At 47.9% G+C, this 20,166-nt stretch overlaps 1 protein-coding gene across 2 annotated transcripts in view; it reads right to left on the minus strand.

Annotated features, from left to right (window-relative positions):
• The window catches only part of lmbr1 (limb development membrane protein 1), a 316,729-nt gene that overhangs the window by 103,383 nt on the left and 193,180 nt on the right, over positions 1–20,166 (minus strand). For both annotated transcript variants that reach the window (XM_072508212.1, XM_072508213.1), the window contains one exon: positions 5,494–5,566. In XM_072508212.1, the coding sequence (XP_072364313.1) occupies positions 5,494–5,566 (73 nt within the window). The remainder of the gene's footprint in view (positions 1–5,493; positions 5,567–20,166) is intronic.

Here is a 20,166-nt window from a genome sequence, read left to right on the forward strand (position 1 = left end):
TCATATACCCCATAATATTCCAATCCTGCAGCCTCGTAATAATCATCAGATCATATTTACTCACTTCAATTGGTGCTATCAATTTGTTTATTTTGTTATGAATGCTACACAAATTTAGTTTGGATTCTTTTTGCATTCTTCCCTTCCTGCCATTTTCTGACCCTTATTTCCTACTTGACTATTTTCCTCTCTTACCTTGTATCTACTCTTTGATATACCATAGGCTGGATTCTCCGTTCCTGAGACTAAGTGCGAACGCCAACGGAGGATCCGTGAAGTTCCACGATGGAGAAATCGCGCCACACCGGCTCAACACATTAAAAACGGTGGGAGGAAATCAGCGGATCCGTGATGGACATGCGCAGGGCTGACAAGCTGCTGCCGTGAGTACACTATACACCCCTCACACTCGTACCGATTGCACCCGAAAAGATGCCGCTGGTTGTGCTGCACCGCGTACCCGTCCACCCAGCCCACCTCTTGGCCACCCCCCCACTACTCTCCCCAGCCCTGGCAGAAGCCCCCCGGCCAGTGGCACGACTGTCGGCGAAGCATGGCAGTGTTGGATACTGTCCCTATGCCCTCTCTCTTTCTCCCTGCAGCCACCATGCCAGGTTCATGACTGTTGAGGCCACATGTGGTCCTCGCCGTCGAGAACTCGGCCCATAGGAGGCGGAGCATCGTGGGTAGGACCGATAATGAGATGTGAACATGGTTGCAACTATGCGCATCGCAATGACGCCAACTTAGAGAGGGCGGAGCACCCAGCACCAATCCAGCGCTGTCTCGATTTTGTCATTGGGAGCTATTCTCCGCCCAATCGCCATACCCAATTTTGGCGTAGGGAACCGGAGAATCCCACCCCATGTCTTTCCACAATTGATCCCTTGTCCTTTCTAGTTAGTTTAAAACCCTAGTCATGTTGTTTGCGTACACTGTCCCAATGGTACAGCCTCCCACTTTCCCCAGTACTGGTGCCAGTACCCCACAACCTGGAACACACTTCTCCCACACCAGTCTTTGAGACACATATCATCTCTCTAATTTTATGCATCCTATGCCAATTTTCATGTAGCTCAGGTAATAATCCAGAGGTGCTCATCTTTGAGGTTCTGCTTTTTAATTTAGTGCCTTGCTCCTCTTACTCTCAATTCAGAACTTCTTTCCTCGTTCTACCTTTGTCATTGGTACCTGCATGGACTACAAAAACCAGATCCTCTCCAGCCCTGAGCAGATGTCTCAAATCCTGGTTCTGAGCAAGTGACAGAGCCGCCTGGACTCACGACGCTATTTTCTGCAGAGAACAATGTCACTATACTGTCCCCTATTACCACTACATTTGTTTTTGCTCCCCCCACTTGAATGACTTCCTGCACCTTAGTGCCATGGTCAGTTTGCTGATCATCCCTACAGCACCCACTCTCATCCAAACAAGCTGAGAGAACCTCAAACCTATTGGACAATTAGAGAGGCCCTACAAGTCCCCTTATAGAGAAGGCCCTACAACTCCTCTATATCACTCCCTCTGCCTCCCGGATGATCCGAAGTTCCTCCAGCTCCAGTTCCCTAACGCGGTCTCTGAGGAGCTGGAGTTGGATGCACTTCCCGCAGGTGTAGTCAGTGGGGACACCGGTGGTGTCCCTCACCACCCACATCCTACAGGAGGAGCATGCAACTGCCCTAGCCTCCATCCCCTCTGATCTGAACTCCCGAAGAGATTTAAAGGGGGAAAAAAAAAGAAAAGATTAAACATCCGTTCGGCCCTTAAAAAAACATATTATAATGCTACTACTCTCCAAAGTGAACCCTCTAAAATTGGTGATTCTGCTAAATGATACAAAGCTTTCTGCCCCCAAAAAACAAAGCAAACACAAATTGTTTTTTTTATTTTTTTTAAAACAACTCGTACCGTACAGAATGTAGCTGCCCTGTGAACCAACTGGAACTCCGCCCTCCAACTCTACTCCCAGTCAGCTGCACTCTGTAAACTCCCAGCTCCCATCACACTCGTTGAGGAAATGTAGGAAATGAAATGAAAGGAGCACCATGCTCCCTCCTCATCTCAGTCACCAAACTCTCACTTTAACACTCGAATGCACACAAATTCAGCACTGTAAGCTGCGTCACCTTTATACTGTTGAATCTAGCCTCTGAAAACTGGCTTAATCCAATTAACGAATTGACAAGCTGCAGCTGCAAGTCGCTGCAAGTTTAAAGCTGTATATTGTATGAAGAGAAATTTGGTTACTGAGTTACGGGAATAGGGTGGAGGCATGGGCTTAGGTAGGGTGCTTTTTCCAAGGGCCGGTGCAGACTCCGGGCCGAATGGCCTCCTGCACTGTAGGGAGGGATTCTGTGTGATTTTTGGAATCTTCCCAAAAGCTACTGGTTCAAAGCATTAATTGTGGGAAGACTGTTGATAGAAACTATATATAGCTGTATAAACCTGTTCTATCAGGCCATCTCACTCTATTGATGGTTGCTGTAATGTTGAAATTTCTGAACATTTCTCAATTTTGATATTCCCAATTTTAATTTTAAGTTTCTTGTTCATAGCAAATTTTGAATCTTTCATATTTGCTACATGCACAAACTACTTGAGCACTAATATATCAACTATGTAACAAACATTTTATTGGTGGTTATATTAAGAATTTCCTTTTGAGGGTTTTTAGTCTAACTGAAAATGGTGTTAGTGTGCAGTTTTACATCCACTATTTATTCCTCAACATAAACTTAGATTTTAAATGGGAGGCACTTCCTCATTGCAGGCAGACTCATAAATGCAATCAGTCATCTAATCCTTTCAAGTTTGACATTTGTAGTGAGTACTATTTATGTGTTGCAAATTTCCAGAATCCATAGCATTTTCTAATGTTCGTGTGCCTAGCTAAAACATTTCAGATCCCTATTAGTAAAGTGGTGCTTTTAATCTATGGTAAAGTGGGGAAATATCTAACTATGATTAAAAAGCATAATTTTAATTGATCCAGTACCTGTTACATTTCCAGGACACCCCACAGCACTTTACACCCAGGGAGTTAATTTACAAGTGCCGTCATTGATATTTAGGCAAATATGGTAACCAATTCCACACAAGAAGTGTTCAGAAGAATCTTAGGACAACACTGGGAGACCTCTCTGCTCTGTTGTGGAGATGCCGGCGTTGGACTGGGGTGGGCACAGTGGGAATCCTTGCGGCACCAGGTTGGAGTCCAGCGGGTTTGTTTGGAGTCGCTGGCTTTTGGAGCGCAGCTCTTTCATCGGGTGATCACTTTATCACTCGCCTGATGAAGGAGCTGCGCTCTGAAAGCTGGTGGTTCCAGGTGGATCTGCTGGACTTCGACCTGGTGTTGTAGGACTTCTTACTGTCTTTGCTCTGTGCCACAGGATTTCTTTACACCAAACTCCCTGGGTCTCCTCCGGGTGCTCTGGTTTCCTTCCACAGTCCAAAGATGTGCAGGTTAGGTGGATTGGCCATGCTAAATTGCCCTTAGTGTCCAAAAAGGTTAGTTGGGTTACGGGGATAGGGTGGAGGCATGGGCTTAGGTAGGGTGCTCTTTCCAAGGGCCGGTGCAGACTCGACGGGCCGAATGGCCTCCTTCGGCACTGTAGGGGTTCTGTGATTTTGGAATCTTACCTGCCTCACTCGCAGTCACACCTTCCTGTTACTGGCCACTCATCAAGTCAGAAGTGTGGACTGCCTCCTAGTACATAGCATCCAGTTAACTTTTTCCCTCCCTCAATAGAGGAATAAAATAGCTATGAATTTCCTGTTAACCAGGTCTCCAGGCTCGATTAGGATTAATTTAGAAACACTGAATATTTCCAATTGCTGCAACGACCTCCCTCCCTCTCATGCTCTTTATCATAAATAAAATGATATTTTAAAAAAAGCTATATATTAAATGTGCTGCCCCTTTTATTTTATGGATTCTTCCCCCTAGAGTATTTGCAGGTTATGGCAGCTCTCAAATATTTTTAAATAGCTAATTTAAATTGCTCTTCAGAGATTCTCCCTTTTCTGATGACAATCACAGGGAAACACGGTCAGGTATAGGGCTCTTGACTTCTTGGAAGAAGGCACGTACACCCACCTGAATGAGAAACAAGACAGGAATAACTGGCCCCTCCACATCAGGAAGTAGGCATGGTCAGAGGGAACAGAAGACCTGAGCGTCACATCCATCAAGTCCTTAGTATAGCAGAGAAATTCTGCAAGAAATCCGAGGAGCTGACAAGAGCAGGAAAGGCAAGACAACTTGCATCCTTACCCAATGTGGGCAACTTTGACGGTGTCTTTTATATGCTGAAAATGTACAGTCTTAAAATCTAAACAATTTTCAATTTTATATTAATCCATTTTTCTGAAAGACCTGGGTATCCTTGTACAAGAATCACAAAAATTCAGCATGCAGGTGCAGCAAGTAATTCGGAAGGAAAACAAAATGCTGGCTTTTATTACAAAGGGGATGGAGCATAAAAGTAGGAACTGCTTGCTACAACTAAACAGGGCATTGGCGAGATCATACTTAAGAGTACATGATATAGTTATGGTCACCTTATGCAAGGAGGGACATACTTGCATTGCAAGCACTTCAGATAATGGTTACTAGGTTGATTCGTGGGATGAGGAGCATGTCTTAGAAGGAAAGGTAGAGCAGGTTAGGCCTATATTCTTTGAATGTGAGATGATCCAATGGAAAAAAATAGAAGGTTCTCAGGGACTTGATACGGTAGATGCTGGGAGGATGTTTTCCCTCATGAGGGAATTTCAATCTAAAGGGACACAGTTCCAAAATAAGGAGTAACTCGTTTAAATTGGAGATGAAGGTGAATTTCTTCTCTCAGAGGGCCACTGGTCTTTGGAATTTTCTTCCACAGAGAGCAGTATATATTCAAGGCTGAGTTCGACAGATTTTTGATTGACAATGAAGTGAAGCGTTAAAGGGGCAGGCAGAAAATGTAGTTAAGGCCACCGTGCGATTAGCCTTGATCTTACGGAATGATGGAGCAGACTCGAGGGGCTGAACAGCTTTCTGTTCTTATGCATGAGATAGTTCACAAATCGCCACTATTTTGAATTAATAGTTCAACTATTTTCCATTAGGCCTATTTCGACCATACACAAAAAGCTCATCAATGTACTTCCATCTCTTCTCACTTCTCATATCATTTATACTGCCAACAAATAACAGCAACAGTAATTCGATACACCCTTTCTTACACCTTGAGAGAAACACTCGGTAAAAATTAACTGTTAATGAAGACAGTGATAGAAATGGATTGTACTTTCTGTTCTTTTGCACAGAAATGCAAACCATTAATCCCATCACATTGTTTAATGTTTCTCACATAAATCAGACTGCTACTTAAAATTGAGAACTTCATCCAGTTTATAACTTCAATGGATCATCTGTATTCACATTGCATCTTCTCTGTCAACCACTCAGCTGCTCGTATGTGACAAAATTAACTGTAGATTCCACATACCATTTAACCTCCTTATAAGTGCCTCTTCCTGCAGACTGATGCAGTAGATTTGTTCATCCAAATCTTCCAGGATCTGAAAATTTAATAGATCAATTAAAGAAAAATAATCAATGTGTGACAGCAGTTTAAAAAAACAGAATTACAAAAAGATAGATTTACTGGCAATTGCATCTAGATTACAGGGAAGGCCATTTGGGCCCTGCACCAAAGTTGTGAGAAGTTCTCGAACTGGAATCTGATTCTACTTCCTGTCTTTTCCTTGCATCTTTTCGATTTAAAATATTTATTCAATTCTCTTCAGCTGATTTTGCTTAATGGTGATATACTTCTAACCTTTAGTCAGAAAAGAAAATCCTCTAACATTTGCTTAACTGACAATCCCGAGTCTGTAACTCCTTACCATTTTGCCAACTGTGGAAATCATCTTCTACAATCCATCCTCTCCAAACTGTCCCTATTTTTGAAATGCGTTACCTTCTATCATGGCAGTGGATAGATCCCAGCTGTTCCAGCCTTTCTTCATAGCTATATTTCAAACCAGACATCATTCAGGCAAATCTTACAATATAACTTCCATTGTTTGACTATCCTTCCTATAAAGGTGTGGCAAGAACTGCACATAATGTGCCAGCAGTGGCCGAACCAATGAATGAAAATGAAAATCGCTTGTCACAAGTAGGCTTCAAATGAAGTTACTGTGAAAAGCCCCTAGTCGCCACATTCCGGCGCCTGTTCGGGGAGGCTGTTACGGGCTGACTACATTCAGTAGCACCAGATATCTCTGCTTCCCCACTCTACTAGAGCCTGACTATTTGAAATATAGTTTCTTTCACTGATGTTTTTGAAAACATGTGACTTCACTTTCTCTGCATTCAATTGAATCCACTGCATCCCTCCACCCCCCCCCCCCCCCCCTCCCCCAAATAAACTGCACTAGCTATATATACTTTACTCAATTTCTCATGTCCCTAATTTGACATCCACAACAAAGGTCTTCTGAAAATCCATATACTGTAAGGGTCCTTCCTGTTGATTCTCTTATTTCCCTTTTGTTTATTTTTGCTGTTCTCATTTTTGATCCATGGATGTTTAATGGATATATATCTTTCAGTCAAGCAGCTTGTTATGTCAAGCAGCAGAAAGAATAAGGAATTCAGGAAGTTGCAACATAGCATATGGTGCTGCTAGTATTCAAACAGGAGAACTCAGAATTTTCGGCACCCGAGAGATGGGGTAGAACTCGATTCGATTCATTGGCTGGTGGCCAATGAATTGGCCGAAGGCCATATTCTACCCGGTAACAGGTGGTGATTGGGTCCTACTCGAGTGGAATGATTTTCAGAGACCCAAGGAGCTCAGTTTGAATACTGGACACTCGGGAAGGACCTGTCCCTGCTCCTGCTTCTAGTTCTGATGGTCTAAGAAAGAACTATTCGGTCTGATTTCACCATCCAGCTCGTGGTCTATAGCCCTGTCGGTAACAGCACCTCAAGCACAAGTCTGGTGCCCTTGATTAATATGGGAATTTCTTGATTTATATGGTCTTATATATCTTATGGTCTTATGGACCTTCTCTCTCATCTCTCCCCAAAAAGGCTGAAAGTTGATATTTCTCTGAAACTGCATGAACCTGGTTTTTCTGAGCCTGAATGAATCTACAGTGAAAACCATTACTGACTGGAAAGCAGAAATCTCGACCTGAAACCCTGGTTTGAAGGACAGTATGCTAGAAACAACCATTTGAAATAAAGACTCTTTTCTTTTACTTAACATTTTTTTTTTTTTAATTATACACCCTTCTCCTCCCTTCTGTTTGTGTCTGTCTTGTGTATGTGCATACAAAGGGGGCAAGTTAAAGTGGGGAATTAGACAATAGTTAACTCGTTATATTTGCTGCATATTTCATTATAGTTCTTATTATGAATAAAATGTAATCGTGTTTAAATTTACAAACCGAGGACTATAACTATTGGGCAGCCCCGTGCCAAAGACCTTGAGTATTTTTCTAAAATTATTAATTAATTGTGTTGTGTATCCGGGTCAAGTGGGGCTGGAATTGACCGTGCTCTACCCCAGGGTGTCATAACAATATCCACTGTACTATATATAATATATATATGTATTACATTTCTGAGCAGTAGTTGCACTTTGCTAAATGTCCCTGATTTATCCATTTCCAAGTGTTCCTCCTCTATTATGGATTTTAGAAATGTATTCATTAAAATAAGACTAATGGACCTATAATTTCCCAGCTTCCCTATTACCCTTTTATTAAACAGATTTGTCACGCTGCAGTCCTTTAACTCAGGTGCTATTTCTAAAGATCTTTGGAAAACATTAAAATGACTGTTTCCATTATCCTGTTCCCTAACTATCAGTATTCGGAGACGTATACTCAGAGTCTGTTGGTCCCGTTAACTTTTTGATAGCACGCTGAGATGTCATGCTGACTAATTTATTGCACACCATTTAGAATCAGTAGTTGTCTTTTCAACCACATGATCAACTTGAACACCCATTTGGGCTGACACTCGAGTGCCGAATCAAGGTAGTGCTTCAATATTGGAGATGCCATCATTTGGCCACGGCAATAAGGCCAATATGCCTGCTCAAGTGGACGTAAAAGAATCAGCGGTACACGTTTAAGATGATCATCGGATTTCCGGTTGCGGTGATGCACTGCTAAGCCACACGTTTCGGCACCTCCCGTTCCAACGGACTTTTGGGCTCCTATCGGGAGCCCCAACGGAATTTTTTTCCGACCTAACCCAGTGTGGGGTGATGAAGGAAGGAGTGTGTATGGAAAGGAGCGGCGGTAGTGGCCAGATTGCGAAGGATCCTTTGGAGCAGCGGCAGAGAAGAGAAGGGAGAAGCAAGATGGCGGCGGATGGAGCCCAGATGGTATGGGGCCCGGACCAGCAGGAGTTTCTTCGACGATGTGTGGAGGAGCTCAAGAAAGCGGTGCTGGCGCCGATGCTACTGGCAATCGAGGGACTGAAGGAAACAAAAGGTCCAGGCAATGGAGCTCCGTGGAGTGAAGGCACAGGCAGCCGAGAATGAAGATGAGATACAGGGCCTGGTGGTAAAAACAGAGACACACGAGGCACTACACAAGAGGTGCATAGAAAGGCTGGAAGCCCTGGAGAACAGCTAGAGGAGGAAAAACCTACGGATTCTAGGTCTCCCCGAAGGAGCAGATGTTGGGGCTTATGTGAGCACGATGCTTCATACACTAATGGGAGCTGAGGCCCCAACAGGCCCCCTGGAAGTGGAGGGAGCGTACCAGGTCCTCGTGAGAAGACCAAAGGCAGGTGAAACACCAAGAGCAATAGTGGTGAAGTTCCATCGCTACAGGGATAGAGAGATGGTCCTGAGCTGGGCCAAGAAGGCACGGAGTAGCAAATGGGAGAATGCGGTGAAACGTGTGTATCAGGACTGGAGTGCGGAGGTGGCGAGAAGGAGGGCGAGCTTTAACCGGGCCAAGGCGGTGCTCCATAGGAAGAAAATAAAATTTGGGATGCTGCAGCCGGCGCGACTGTGGGTCACGCATCAGGGCAAACACCACTACTTCGAGACGGCGGAGGAGGCATGGACATTCATCCAAGAAGAGAAACTGGACTAGATTTGAGAGTTTGATGTTTGGAGAGAAGCAGCGAGGTGGTGGTACAGAAACGTAAAGTGAGGAGGGGAGGGCTATTGTACAGCAATGTTGGACGGGGAATTTTTCTCCCCCCGATGGGGAGGACACGAAGAAATGTGGGCGCCGGTGGGAAAAGGGGCAGGGAAGGGGAATGAGGGAACTGCGCCATAGAGGGCGGGGCCGAGAGGAAAGCACGGGTATTTTCCAGCACTATGGAAATTATAGCGGGAAAACGGGCACAGGAAGGAAGGGAGCCCCACACGCATGGAGGTCAGAGTGAACGGGGGAAGCCGAGGTCAGCCAGAGTTAGCTGACTTCCGGAAGCAATGTGGGGGGAGTAATCAAGCTAGAGGGGGATTAACTGGGTTGCTGCTGCTGAGTGCAAGGGGGAGCTGGTAAGAGATGAGGTGGTCGGGGCGGGAAGGCGCTGCCTGGGGGACAGACGGGTGATAGGAGTTAGCCTAAAAAAGGGGATGGCTAGTCGACGAGGGGGGGGGTGGTGAATGGCCCCCCAATCCGGCTGATCACGTGGAATGTGAGAGGCTTAAATGGGCCGATTAAGAGGGCACGGGTGTTTGCGCACTTAAAGAGACTGAAGGCGGCGTAGTCATGCTCCAGGAGACGCACCTGAAGGTGGCGGATCAGGTTAGACTAAGAAAAGGATGGGTGGGACAGGTATTCCACTCAGGGTTGGACGCGAAAAAGAGGGGTGGCAATATTGGTGGGCAAACGTGTATCATTCGAGGCTAAGAACATAGTGGTGGACAGTGGGGGTAGATATGTGATGGCGAGTGGCAGACTGCAGGGCGAGGCGGTTGTGCTGGTGAATGTATATGCCCCGAATTGGGATGACGCAGGATTCATGAAGCGAATGCTGGGACGTAACCCGGACCTGGAGGTGGGAAATTTGATAATGGGGGGGGATTTTAACAGTGCTGGAAACAGGGCTAGACCGGTCCAGATCCAGGACCAGGAGAAGGCCGGCAGAGGCCAAGGTGCTTAAGGGATTTATGGAACAAATGGGGGGAGTGGATCCGTGGAGATTCGCCAGGCCGATGGCTAAAGAGTTCTCTTTCTTCTCCCACGTCCATAAGGTATACTCCCGGATCAACTTTTTCGTTTTGGGAAGGGCACTGATCCCGAAAGTGGCAGGAACGGAGTACTCGACCATAGCCGTTTCAGACCACGTCCCGCATTGAGTGGATCTGGAACTAGGAGAGGAAAGGGAGCAGCGCCCACTCTGGCGACTAGATATGGGACTACTGGCGGACGAGGGGGTCTGCGGAAGGGTGAGGGGGTGTATTGAGCGATACCTGGAGGTCAACGACGATCGGGAGGTTCAGGTGGGGGTAGTATGGGAAGCGCTGAAGGCGGTAGTTAGAGGAGAGCTGATCTCCATCAGAGCCCACAAGGGGAAACAAGAGAGCAAAGAAAGAGCTGAGTGGGGGAAATTTTGAGGGTGGATAAAAAATATGCGGAGGCTCCAGACGAAGGGCTATACAGAGAAAGACGAAGGCTACAGACGGAGTTTGACCTGCTGACCACGGGAAAGGCAGAGGCACAGTGGAGGAAGGCACAGGGGATGCAATATGAGTATGGGGAAAAGGCGAGCTGGCAGTTAGCCCACCAATTTCGGAAGAGGACGGCGGCGAGAGAGATCGGGGGAGTTAGGGACGAAATACGTAATATGGAGCAGAGAGCAGGGAAAGTGAATGAGGTGTTCAAGACCTTTTATGAGAGGCTATATAAGTCCCAACCCCCAGGGGGAAAAGAAGGAATGCTATACTTTCTGGACCAGCTAAGGTTCCCGAAGGTGAAGGGGCAGGAGGTGCCAGGTCTGGGGGCGCCAATCGAGGTGGATGAGGTGATTAAAGGACTGGGGAACATGCAGGCAGGGAACGCCCCGGGACCAGATGGGTTTCCGGTGGAATTCTACAGGAAGTATATGGATCTGTTGGCCCCGCTTTTGGCGAGAACCTTTAATGAGGCTAAGGAAAGAGGGATGATACCCCCGACAATGTCGGAGGCGACGATATCGCTAATCCTGAAACGAGATAAAGACCCGCTGCAATGCGGGTCATACAGGCCTATCTCACTCCTAAATGTAGATGCCAAACTGCTGGCCAAAGTGATGGTGACAAGGATAGAGGATTGCATCCCAGGGGTGGGTCATGATGATCAGACAGGGTTTGTAAAGGAGAGACAACTGAATGTTAATGTACGAAGGTTGCTGGGGGTGATGATGACGCCCCCACCGGAGGGGGAGGCAGAGATAGTGGTGGCGATGGATGCAGAGAAGGCATTCGATAGGGTGGAGTGGGACTATCTGTGGGAGGTGCTGAAGAGGTTTGGGTTCGGTGAGGGGTTTATTAGATGGGTCAGACTCTTATATGGGGCCCCGATGGCAAACGTAGTCACAAACCGGCAAAAGATCGGGGTATTTTCGGCTACATAGGGGTACAAGACAAGGGTGTCCCCTGTCCCCGTTGGCAATTGAACCACTGGCCATAGCGCTGAGGGATTCTAAGAAGTGGAGGGGGGTGCTTAGAGAGGCAGAGGAACACCGAGTGTCGCTCTACGCAGATGATCTACTGCTATACGTTGCGTACCCGGTAGAGGGGATGCCAGAGGTAATGCAGATACTTAGGGAGTTTGGAGAGTTCTCGGGATACAAATTAAATATGGGGAAGAGCGAGCTTTTTGTAATGCACCCCGGGGAACAGGGCAGGGGGATAGATGCTCTGTCGCTGAGGAGAGTGGTAAGGGACTTCCGATACCTGGGGATCCAGGTGGCCAGGAACTGGGGAACCCTGCATAGACTTAACCTGACGCGACTGGTGGAGCAGATGGAGGAGGACTTTAAGAGGTGGGATATGGTGCCGCTGTCGCTGGCGGGCAGAGTGCAGGCAGTTAAAATGGTGGTCCTCCCGAGGTTTCTTTTCGTGTTTCAGTGCCTCCCCATTCTGATCACAAAGGCCTTTTTTTTTTAAATAGATAGGAGCATTGCGAGCTTTGTGTGGGCAGACCCCGAGAGTAAAGAGGGGGTTCCTGCAGCGCAGTAGGGACGGAGGGGGACTGGCGCTGCCGAGTTTGAGCAACTACTATTAGGCCGCCAATGTGTCGATGGTCTGTAAGTGGATGAGGGAGGAAGAGGGAGCAGCGTGGAAGAAGCTGGAGATGGCGTCCTGTAAGGGAACGAGCCTAAAAGCGCGCTGGTGACGGCGCCGCTGCCGTTCTCCCCGAAAAGGTACACCACAAACCCTGTAGTGGTGGCAACCTTGAGGATCTGGGGGCAGCGGAGGCGACACACGGGAGTGACGGGTACCTCGGTGTGGTCCCCGATAAGGAACAACCATAGGTTTGTCCCAGGGAGGATGGATGGGGGGGTTCCAGTGCTGGCAGCGAGCAGGAATTAGGAAGCTGAGGGACCTGTTTATAGACGGGACGTTTGCAAGTCTGGGAGCGCTAGAAGAAAAATATAAGTTGCCCCCAGGGAACGCCTTCCGATATATGCAAGTGAGGGCATTTACGAGGCAACAGGTGAGGGAATTTCCGCAGCTCCCGACGCAGGAGATCCAAGATAGAGGGATTTCGGGGGCATGGGTTGGAGAGGGCAAAGTGTCCGAAATATACCGGGTGATGAGGGACGAGGGGGAGGCGATGATAGAGGAGCTGAAGGGAAAATGGGAAGAAGAGCTGGGGGAAGAGATTGAGGAGGGGCTATGGGCGGATGCCCTAAGTAGGGTAAATTCCTCGTCCTCGTGTGCCACGCTTAGCCTGATTCAATTTAAGGTTCTACACAGGGCGCATATGACGGGAGCAAGACTGAGCAAGTTTTTCGGGGTCGAGGACAGGTGTGGGAGGTGCTCAGGAAACAACCATAGGTTTGTCCCAGGGAGGATGGATGGGGGGGTTCCAGTGCTGGCAGCGAGCAGGAATTAGGAAGCTGAGGGACCTGTTTATAGACGGGACATTTGCAAGTCTGGGAGCGCTAGAAGAAAAATATAAGTTGCCCCCAGGGAACGCCTTCCGATATATGCAAGTGAGGGCATTTACGAGGCAACAGGTGAGGGAATTTCCGCAGCTCCCGACGCAGGAGATCCAAGATAGAGGGATTTCGGGGGCATGGGTTGGAGAGGGCAAAGTGTCCGAAATATACCGGGTGATGAGGGACGAGGGGGAGGCGATGATAGAGGAGCTGAAGGGAAAATGGGAAGAAGAGCTGGGGGAAGAGATTGAGGAGGGGCTATGGGCGGATGCCCTAAGTAGGGTAAATTCCTCGTCCTCGTGTGCCACGCTTAGCCTGATTCAATTTAAGGTTCTACACAGGGCGCATATGACGGGAGCAAGACTGAGCAAGTTTTTCGGGGTCGAGGACAGGTGTGGGAGGTGCTCAGGAAGCTCGACGAACCACACACACATGTTCTGGTCGTGTCCGGCACTGCATGAGTTCTGGGGGGGGGTGTGGCAAGGGTAATTTCAACGGTGGTGAAGGTCCGGGTCAAGCCAGGCTGGGGGTTAGCGATGTTTGGGGTTGTAGAAGAAGCGGGAGTGCAGGAGGCGAAAGAGGCCGATATTTTGGCCTTTGCGTCCCTAGTAGCCCGGGGTAGGATTCTACCCGTGTGGAAGGAAGCGAAGCCCCCGGGCGTGGAGGCCTGGATAAACGACATGGCAGGGTTCATAAGATTGGAATGAATAAAATTTGCGTTGAGAGGATCAGCTCAGGGGTTCTCCAGGCGGTGGCAACCGTTCCTTGACTATCTCGCGGAACGATAATGAAAAGATAGAAATGACAGCAGCAGCAACCCAGGGGGGAGGGATGGGGGGAGCACTACTCTGTGTTTTTGCTATTTGTTTTTCTTTAGTTTTTGTTGTAAGTTCACTATATTATTTAAATAATGTTATTTACCAGTTAATGTATAATCCCTTGTTGAGTTGTAAAAACTGAAATATTTTTGTTTGAAAAATTTCAATAAAATATATATTTTTTTAAAAGATGTTTTCTTAGTGGCATGGTCAGCACTGTTCTTTCAATTACCACCAGGAACACATCATCTTGTAATTTAACTGTTTGTGGAACTGTGCTTACAAATTGGTGGCTGTTTTTGTCCACCAAAAGTAAATGCATTCCAAAAAATTGATTGTAAAGTACTTTGAAATATGAAGCTACGATAGGGTTTTATATAATTGCAGATTCTGTTGAATATTAATGTCCACTTGTGGTTCTAAAAATTAAAACGTAGCAGCCACATCTGTCATTCTCAAACTTTCAAGTACAGGACGATCCCCATAACTCCAAGTGTTTCTGTCAACTATCTTATAAAGGTTTGCTATTTATCTTTATGCCTACCTAATCTTCTTTCATATGCCTATTTTTTTTGCATTCTTTCTGTGCTTTTCACAATTTGCATAATTTTCTTCTGTAATATACTCCCTGTTTTTACTAAAATGCCTATTTTGCCAAGATCTTATTTTGTGTTCTAATCTCAATTGACCTATGGTTAAATTTTGTAGATGAAACAGGGCAAGTTGATCTTCAAATACTGATGTGTGTAGGAGTTTATTTACCACCCCCTCTGGCTGAAGAAAATCCCCCTCATTTCTGTTTTAAAGGATCGTCCGTTCAGCCTATGGTTGTGCCCTCTGGTTCTAGTTTTTCCTACAAGTGGAAACATTCTCTCCACATCCACTCTAGCCAGGCCCATCAGTATCCTGTAAGTTTAGGCCCATCAGTATCCTGTAAGTTTCATAAAGATCCCCCTCATCCTTCAAAACTCCAACGAGTACACACCCAGTCCTCAACCTCTCCTCATACGACAAGTTCTTCATTCCAGGGATCATTCTTGTGAACCTCCCCTCGACTCTTTCCAAGGCCAGCACATCCTTCCTTACATACGGGGTCGAAAACTGCTCACAATACTCCTAATTGGGTTTGCCCAGAGCCTTATACAGCTTCAGAAGTACATCCCTGCTTTTGTATTTTAACCCTCTCGACATGAATGCTAACATTGCATTTGCCTTCCTAACTGACAACTGAACCTGCACTTTATCCTTGAGAGAATCGTGAACTAGGACACGCAAGTCCCTGTGCTTCTGAATTCGTAAGCATTTGCCCATTTAGAAAATAGTCTATGCCTCTATTCCTCCTTCCAAAGTGCATAACTTCACACTTTTCCATATTGTCTTCCATCTGCCACTTCTTTGCTCACTCTCCTAGTCTGTCCAAGTCCTTCTGCAGCCTCCTGCTTCCTCAATATGACCTGTCCCTCTGCAAATTTTGCATCATCTGCAAACTTAGCAACAGTGCCCTCAGTTCCTTCTTCCAGATCGTTAATGTATATTGTGAAAAGTTGTGGTCCCAGCACAGACCCCTGAGGTACACCACTCGTCACCGGCTGCCATCCTGAAAAAGACCTTTATCCCCACACACTGCCTTCTGCCAGTCAGTCAATGCTCATATCTTACCCTTAACACCATGGACTCTTAACTTATTTAACAGCCTCCTATGTTGCCCCTTGTCAAAGGTGTTAAACTTAAAACCGGCATGTAATTATCAACGTAAGGGGAGGGGGGGAATAAAGGAGTATTGCTTTATAATCCATTTTTTCTTGTTTAACAATTTTTTTTGCTGTTAAAACTAGTTAGCGGTCCTGTGACTATGTTCTTCCACATTTAATCAAAAAAAGGAATGATCTTTTGTGCCAGGGTTCCATCCCCGTCCAGTTACAACATCAACTGCGATTGCAATAAGAGCTAAAGTTGGGAACATTTGCAGAGGTATGGGAAAGAGCAGGGTTGTGGGACAAATTGGATAGCTGTTTCAATAGGCTGGCATAGGCATGATGGGCTGAACGGTGACCTTCAGTAGCCTAGTGATGTGCAGCTCTTCAGCTGTAGCTCATATTTTCACCAAACTTCAGGAAAGGGACAAGACAATTAACAGGTGAATATAATCGAACCAATAATTTTGGTCATGTAGGTTAGACTATATAAAAGGTAGGACCTCCCAGTACATTTCATTCATTAGGTACTTACACTATGACTAAATGGATGCAACAGGCAGAGACTGAATGATAAGAAAGACTCTCCACATCTCCCATTTCAACAATTTCACACTTCTCAATTTTTATTAATTTCTTCTCAATTTTTATTAATTTCGTATTTTTTGAATTCAGTGTGTGTGAATCAAAGATAATTAATGGCCTTACACTCAAAATTGGCATTCCATGTGGTTTATATAGCCCAAGACAAATGCGCTTCCATTCTTCTCCATTGATCCCAGTTCTAAAATCAGTATCAAAGACAACTCTGAACCTCCCAATAGCACAATGATATTCACCAGCTTTACTATTCAAGTGTTCCAGTGATCCAACTTGATCTACGTGAATAAACTTTTACAAGAATACTGATAACCCTTCTATTGTAATCTTTTATACCACATGGCTATTTTTATATTATTCGGGATAGGCATTTGGTCTTAGATTCTATTTGTCCTCAACTCATCCCATCTCTGTCTCACGGTGAGCTTTATCCTTAAAAAACATAAAATCATGCAAATACACAGCAGATCAGGCAGCATATGAGACAAGAGAAACAGGGTTAACATTTCAGGACAATAATGGGAAAAGGGGGGGGGGGGAGAAAAAAAAAAAGGGGGGGGGGGGGGGGAGGGAAAAATGCCAGAAGGTAGCCAAAACAGAAGGAGAAAGGGCACCAGAAGCAGAAGGGGCCATGGGCGAGCCCACTCAAACGAGCTAACCGGCAAACAAAGCGGCGGGTCGGAAGGTTCGCCGCAACAAAAAGAACTGGGCAGACAGGAGCTTTTTCCCCTTGGGCCAGGGGGGAACTGGAACTGGAAGGAAGCCTTTGCCGAGGCGCTGAGGGAACATCAGCAGGAAAACAAGGCAGAGGCTAGGGCAGACATAGAGGTCGCAGTGCAGGCAGCAATGTCCAAGGCCCTGGCGGAGGTGCAGCTCGCCCTGGGCAGAGCAGAGGAGAGACTGGATGCCCAAGAGGAGAAACTGGAAGCCCAAGAGGTGACCATTAAAGAGCTGGAAAAAGCCACGACTGACAAGAGCGACCGGATCACGGACCTGGAGAAGGGGGTGGAGAGACTGGTCACAGCGCAGGGGAGCTTGAAGGGCAGAGTGGACGATCAGGAAAAACGCTTGAGAAGGCAAAATGTCACGGTAGTGGGCCTACCAGAGGGGATCGAGGGTAGAAACCCCACAGCATACGTGGCCGAAATGCTGGGCAACTTAGTGGGGAGGAAAACGTTCCCCAACCCACCAGAAATGGACAGAGCACACTGGTCGCTGCATCCGAAGCCCAAGGCAGGGGACCACCCGAGGGCAGTTATAGCTAAACTGCACCAGTACCAAGACAGGCAAACAATCCTGCGCTGGGCCAGGCAAAACAGAACCTGCAAATGGGAAGGGCACTTCATTAGAGTCTACGAGGATATTGGGGCAGACCTAGCCAGGAGACGGGCCGAATTCAATAGAGTGAAAGCAGCTCTTCACTAGAAAGACGTGCGTTTTGGCATGCTGTACCCAGCGAAACTCTGGGTCACATACCAAGAAAGCCGCCGCGGAAGCAAACAAGTTTGTCGAGGAACACGGGTTGGAGAGCCGACAGCAAGGGTAGAAATAATGGGCCACTGGCAAGGGACAACAGCACGCCAACAGGGGGGTGAGGCAACGCCAGGCGCCCCCCCCCCCCCCCTCGTCGTCGTCCCCCGCCACGGCGAGCGCACCATGAACAAAAAAACAAACCACTACCCGAGAGACCGCTTCAGATGGGAGACCAGGCCCCAGTACGATGGAACGAGAGTAGCGGAGAAGGGAGAGGTAGCATGGGGGAAGAGCGGGCAGAAAAACGTAGAGGTCAGGCGAGGGAGAAGCGAGACAGTAACCCCAGAGAGGGGGGCCACCAGACTAGCAGGAAAGCCAGGGCCGGAGGCATGCAACAAAGCAGGGCCGCAGCGCGCCCCCAACAGGGTGGGCGGCGCCAGGCCGGGAGGGGGGGTATAGGAGCAGGGGAAAGAGGGACAAAAGAGAGGTATACGGGAAAGGGGAGAAAAAGGGGGAGAAGGGAAGGACGGGGAGGGGGGGGGGGGCACAGGGAAGGAGGGACAAACAAGGCTAGAAAAGGAATAGCAATAGGGCTGCAAAGAGCTACAACCAAGGGCTCGGAACAAGGAATCGTTGCAAGCATCCACCCAGTACGGTTCCGGGTGAAGGGAGACCCCAGAGTGCAGGGGGGCTACCTGCGTGGCGGACGCACAGTGGGTGGCCATGTCGAGTGCCTCCTGGACAAAGGGAAACCCCGGAGCGCAGGGGCCCGACCGCATGGAGAGAGCAGTGACAGCAGACTTCCTGGACGGCCCCCGAACAAAGGGAAACCCTCCACGGAGGGCAGGGGCTCGTCCACCAGGTAAGGATGGTTAATCCCACAGGAGCGGGGGGACAGAAGCCCCCCACCAGGATAGTCACCTGGAATGTAAGGGGACTCAACGGCCCAGTGAAAAGATCCAGAGTCCTCACCCACCTAAGAAATATGAAAGCCGACATAGGGACACACCTGAGAGAGCAGGACCGACTGCGGAGAAGGGCTGGGTGGGGCAGACCTACCATTCCTGCTATGGGACGAGGGCCAGGGGTTGGCTATATTGATCGGCAAGTTGATGATATTTAGGGCGACGAAGACGGTTACGGACCCAGGGGGACAGTACGTCATGGTCAGCGGGGCGCTGGATGGGGCACCGGTAATACCAGTTAACGTGTACGTGCCCAGCTGGGACGACACGAGCTTCATCAAAAAGGCCATGGCAGAAATCCCACACACAGCGACGCACCGACTAATCATGGGGAAGGACTTCATACAGGGCCCAACGACTGACAGAGCAAGCTCCAAAACGGGGAAAACTTCAAGCATGGCAAGGGAACTCGGTCACTTTATGGAACAGATGGGAGCGGTGGACCCCTGGAGGTTCACCCACCCAGGGGAGAAGGAGTTCTCCTCCTTCTGCCCAGTGCACAACGTATGCACCAGAATTGACTTTTTTGTGATGGGGAAAACGGTGCTTCCAGGGATAGACAAAGTGGAATACTCTGCAATTGTGATATCCGACCAAGCTCCACACTATATGGACATGAGGCTGGAGACGGGCAGGGCCCAACGCCCCACATGGAGGTTGGACATTGCCCTAATAGCAGGCAAGGCCTTCAATGAAAAGATATCACAGGCCATAACAGAGTACACGGAGAACAACCAAAACGGGGAGGTCTCATCCTCCATGTTCTGGGAAGCGCTAAAGGCCGTAATAAGAGGGGAAATTATCGCTTTCAAAGCTCAAAGAGATAGGGCGGAAAGGGCGGCTAGGCAGCAGCTGGTCGACTCCATACTGGAGGTAGACCGTAAATACTCCGAGGCCCTGACCGTAGAGCTCCTGGCAGAGAGGAAAGAGCTACAAAGGAACTTTGATCTGCTGTCCACCAGGAAAGCAGTGCACCAACTCCGCCAGGCACGTGGGATCCTATACGAACACGGAGACAAAGCCAGCTGCCTGTTGGCACACCAGCTGAGAAAGCAGGCAGCCACCAGAGAAATTGCACAAATCAGGGATACCAGAGGCACATTAGAACAGACCCGGAAAAGATTAACAAAACCTTCAAGGACTTCTACCAAGGGCTGTACACCTCAGAACCCCCAATGGGGGAAGTCTGGGATGAAACGGTTCCTTGATGGACTGGGCATTCCAGTCGTGGGGGAGGGCAGAATACGGGGCCTGGAAGCACCACTAACACTGGGAGAGATCATGGACAGCATTAGCTCCATGCAGGCGGGGAAGGCGCTGGGACCAGACGGGTTCTCGGCGGACTTCTACAAAAGATTTGCGACAGCACTGGCCCCGCACCTGCAGGAGATGTTCACAGACTCGCGAGTGAGCACAGGCCTCAATCTCGCTGATACCCAAGAAAGATAAAGATCCAACGGAACGTGGGTCATACAGGTCATACTGCTGAACGCAG

Source organism: Scyliorhinus torazame, chromosome 6 (assembly GCF_047496885.1).
Source record: "Scyliorhinus torazame isolate Kashiwa2021f chromosome 6, sScyTor2.1, whole genome shotgun sequence".
In the NCBI taxonomy this organism is placed as follows: Eukaryota; Metazoa; Chordata; class Chondrichthyes; order Carcharhiniformes; family Scyliorhinidae; genus Scyliorhinus; species Scyliorhinus torazame.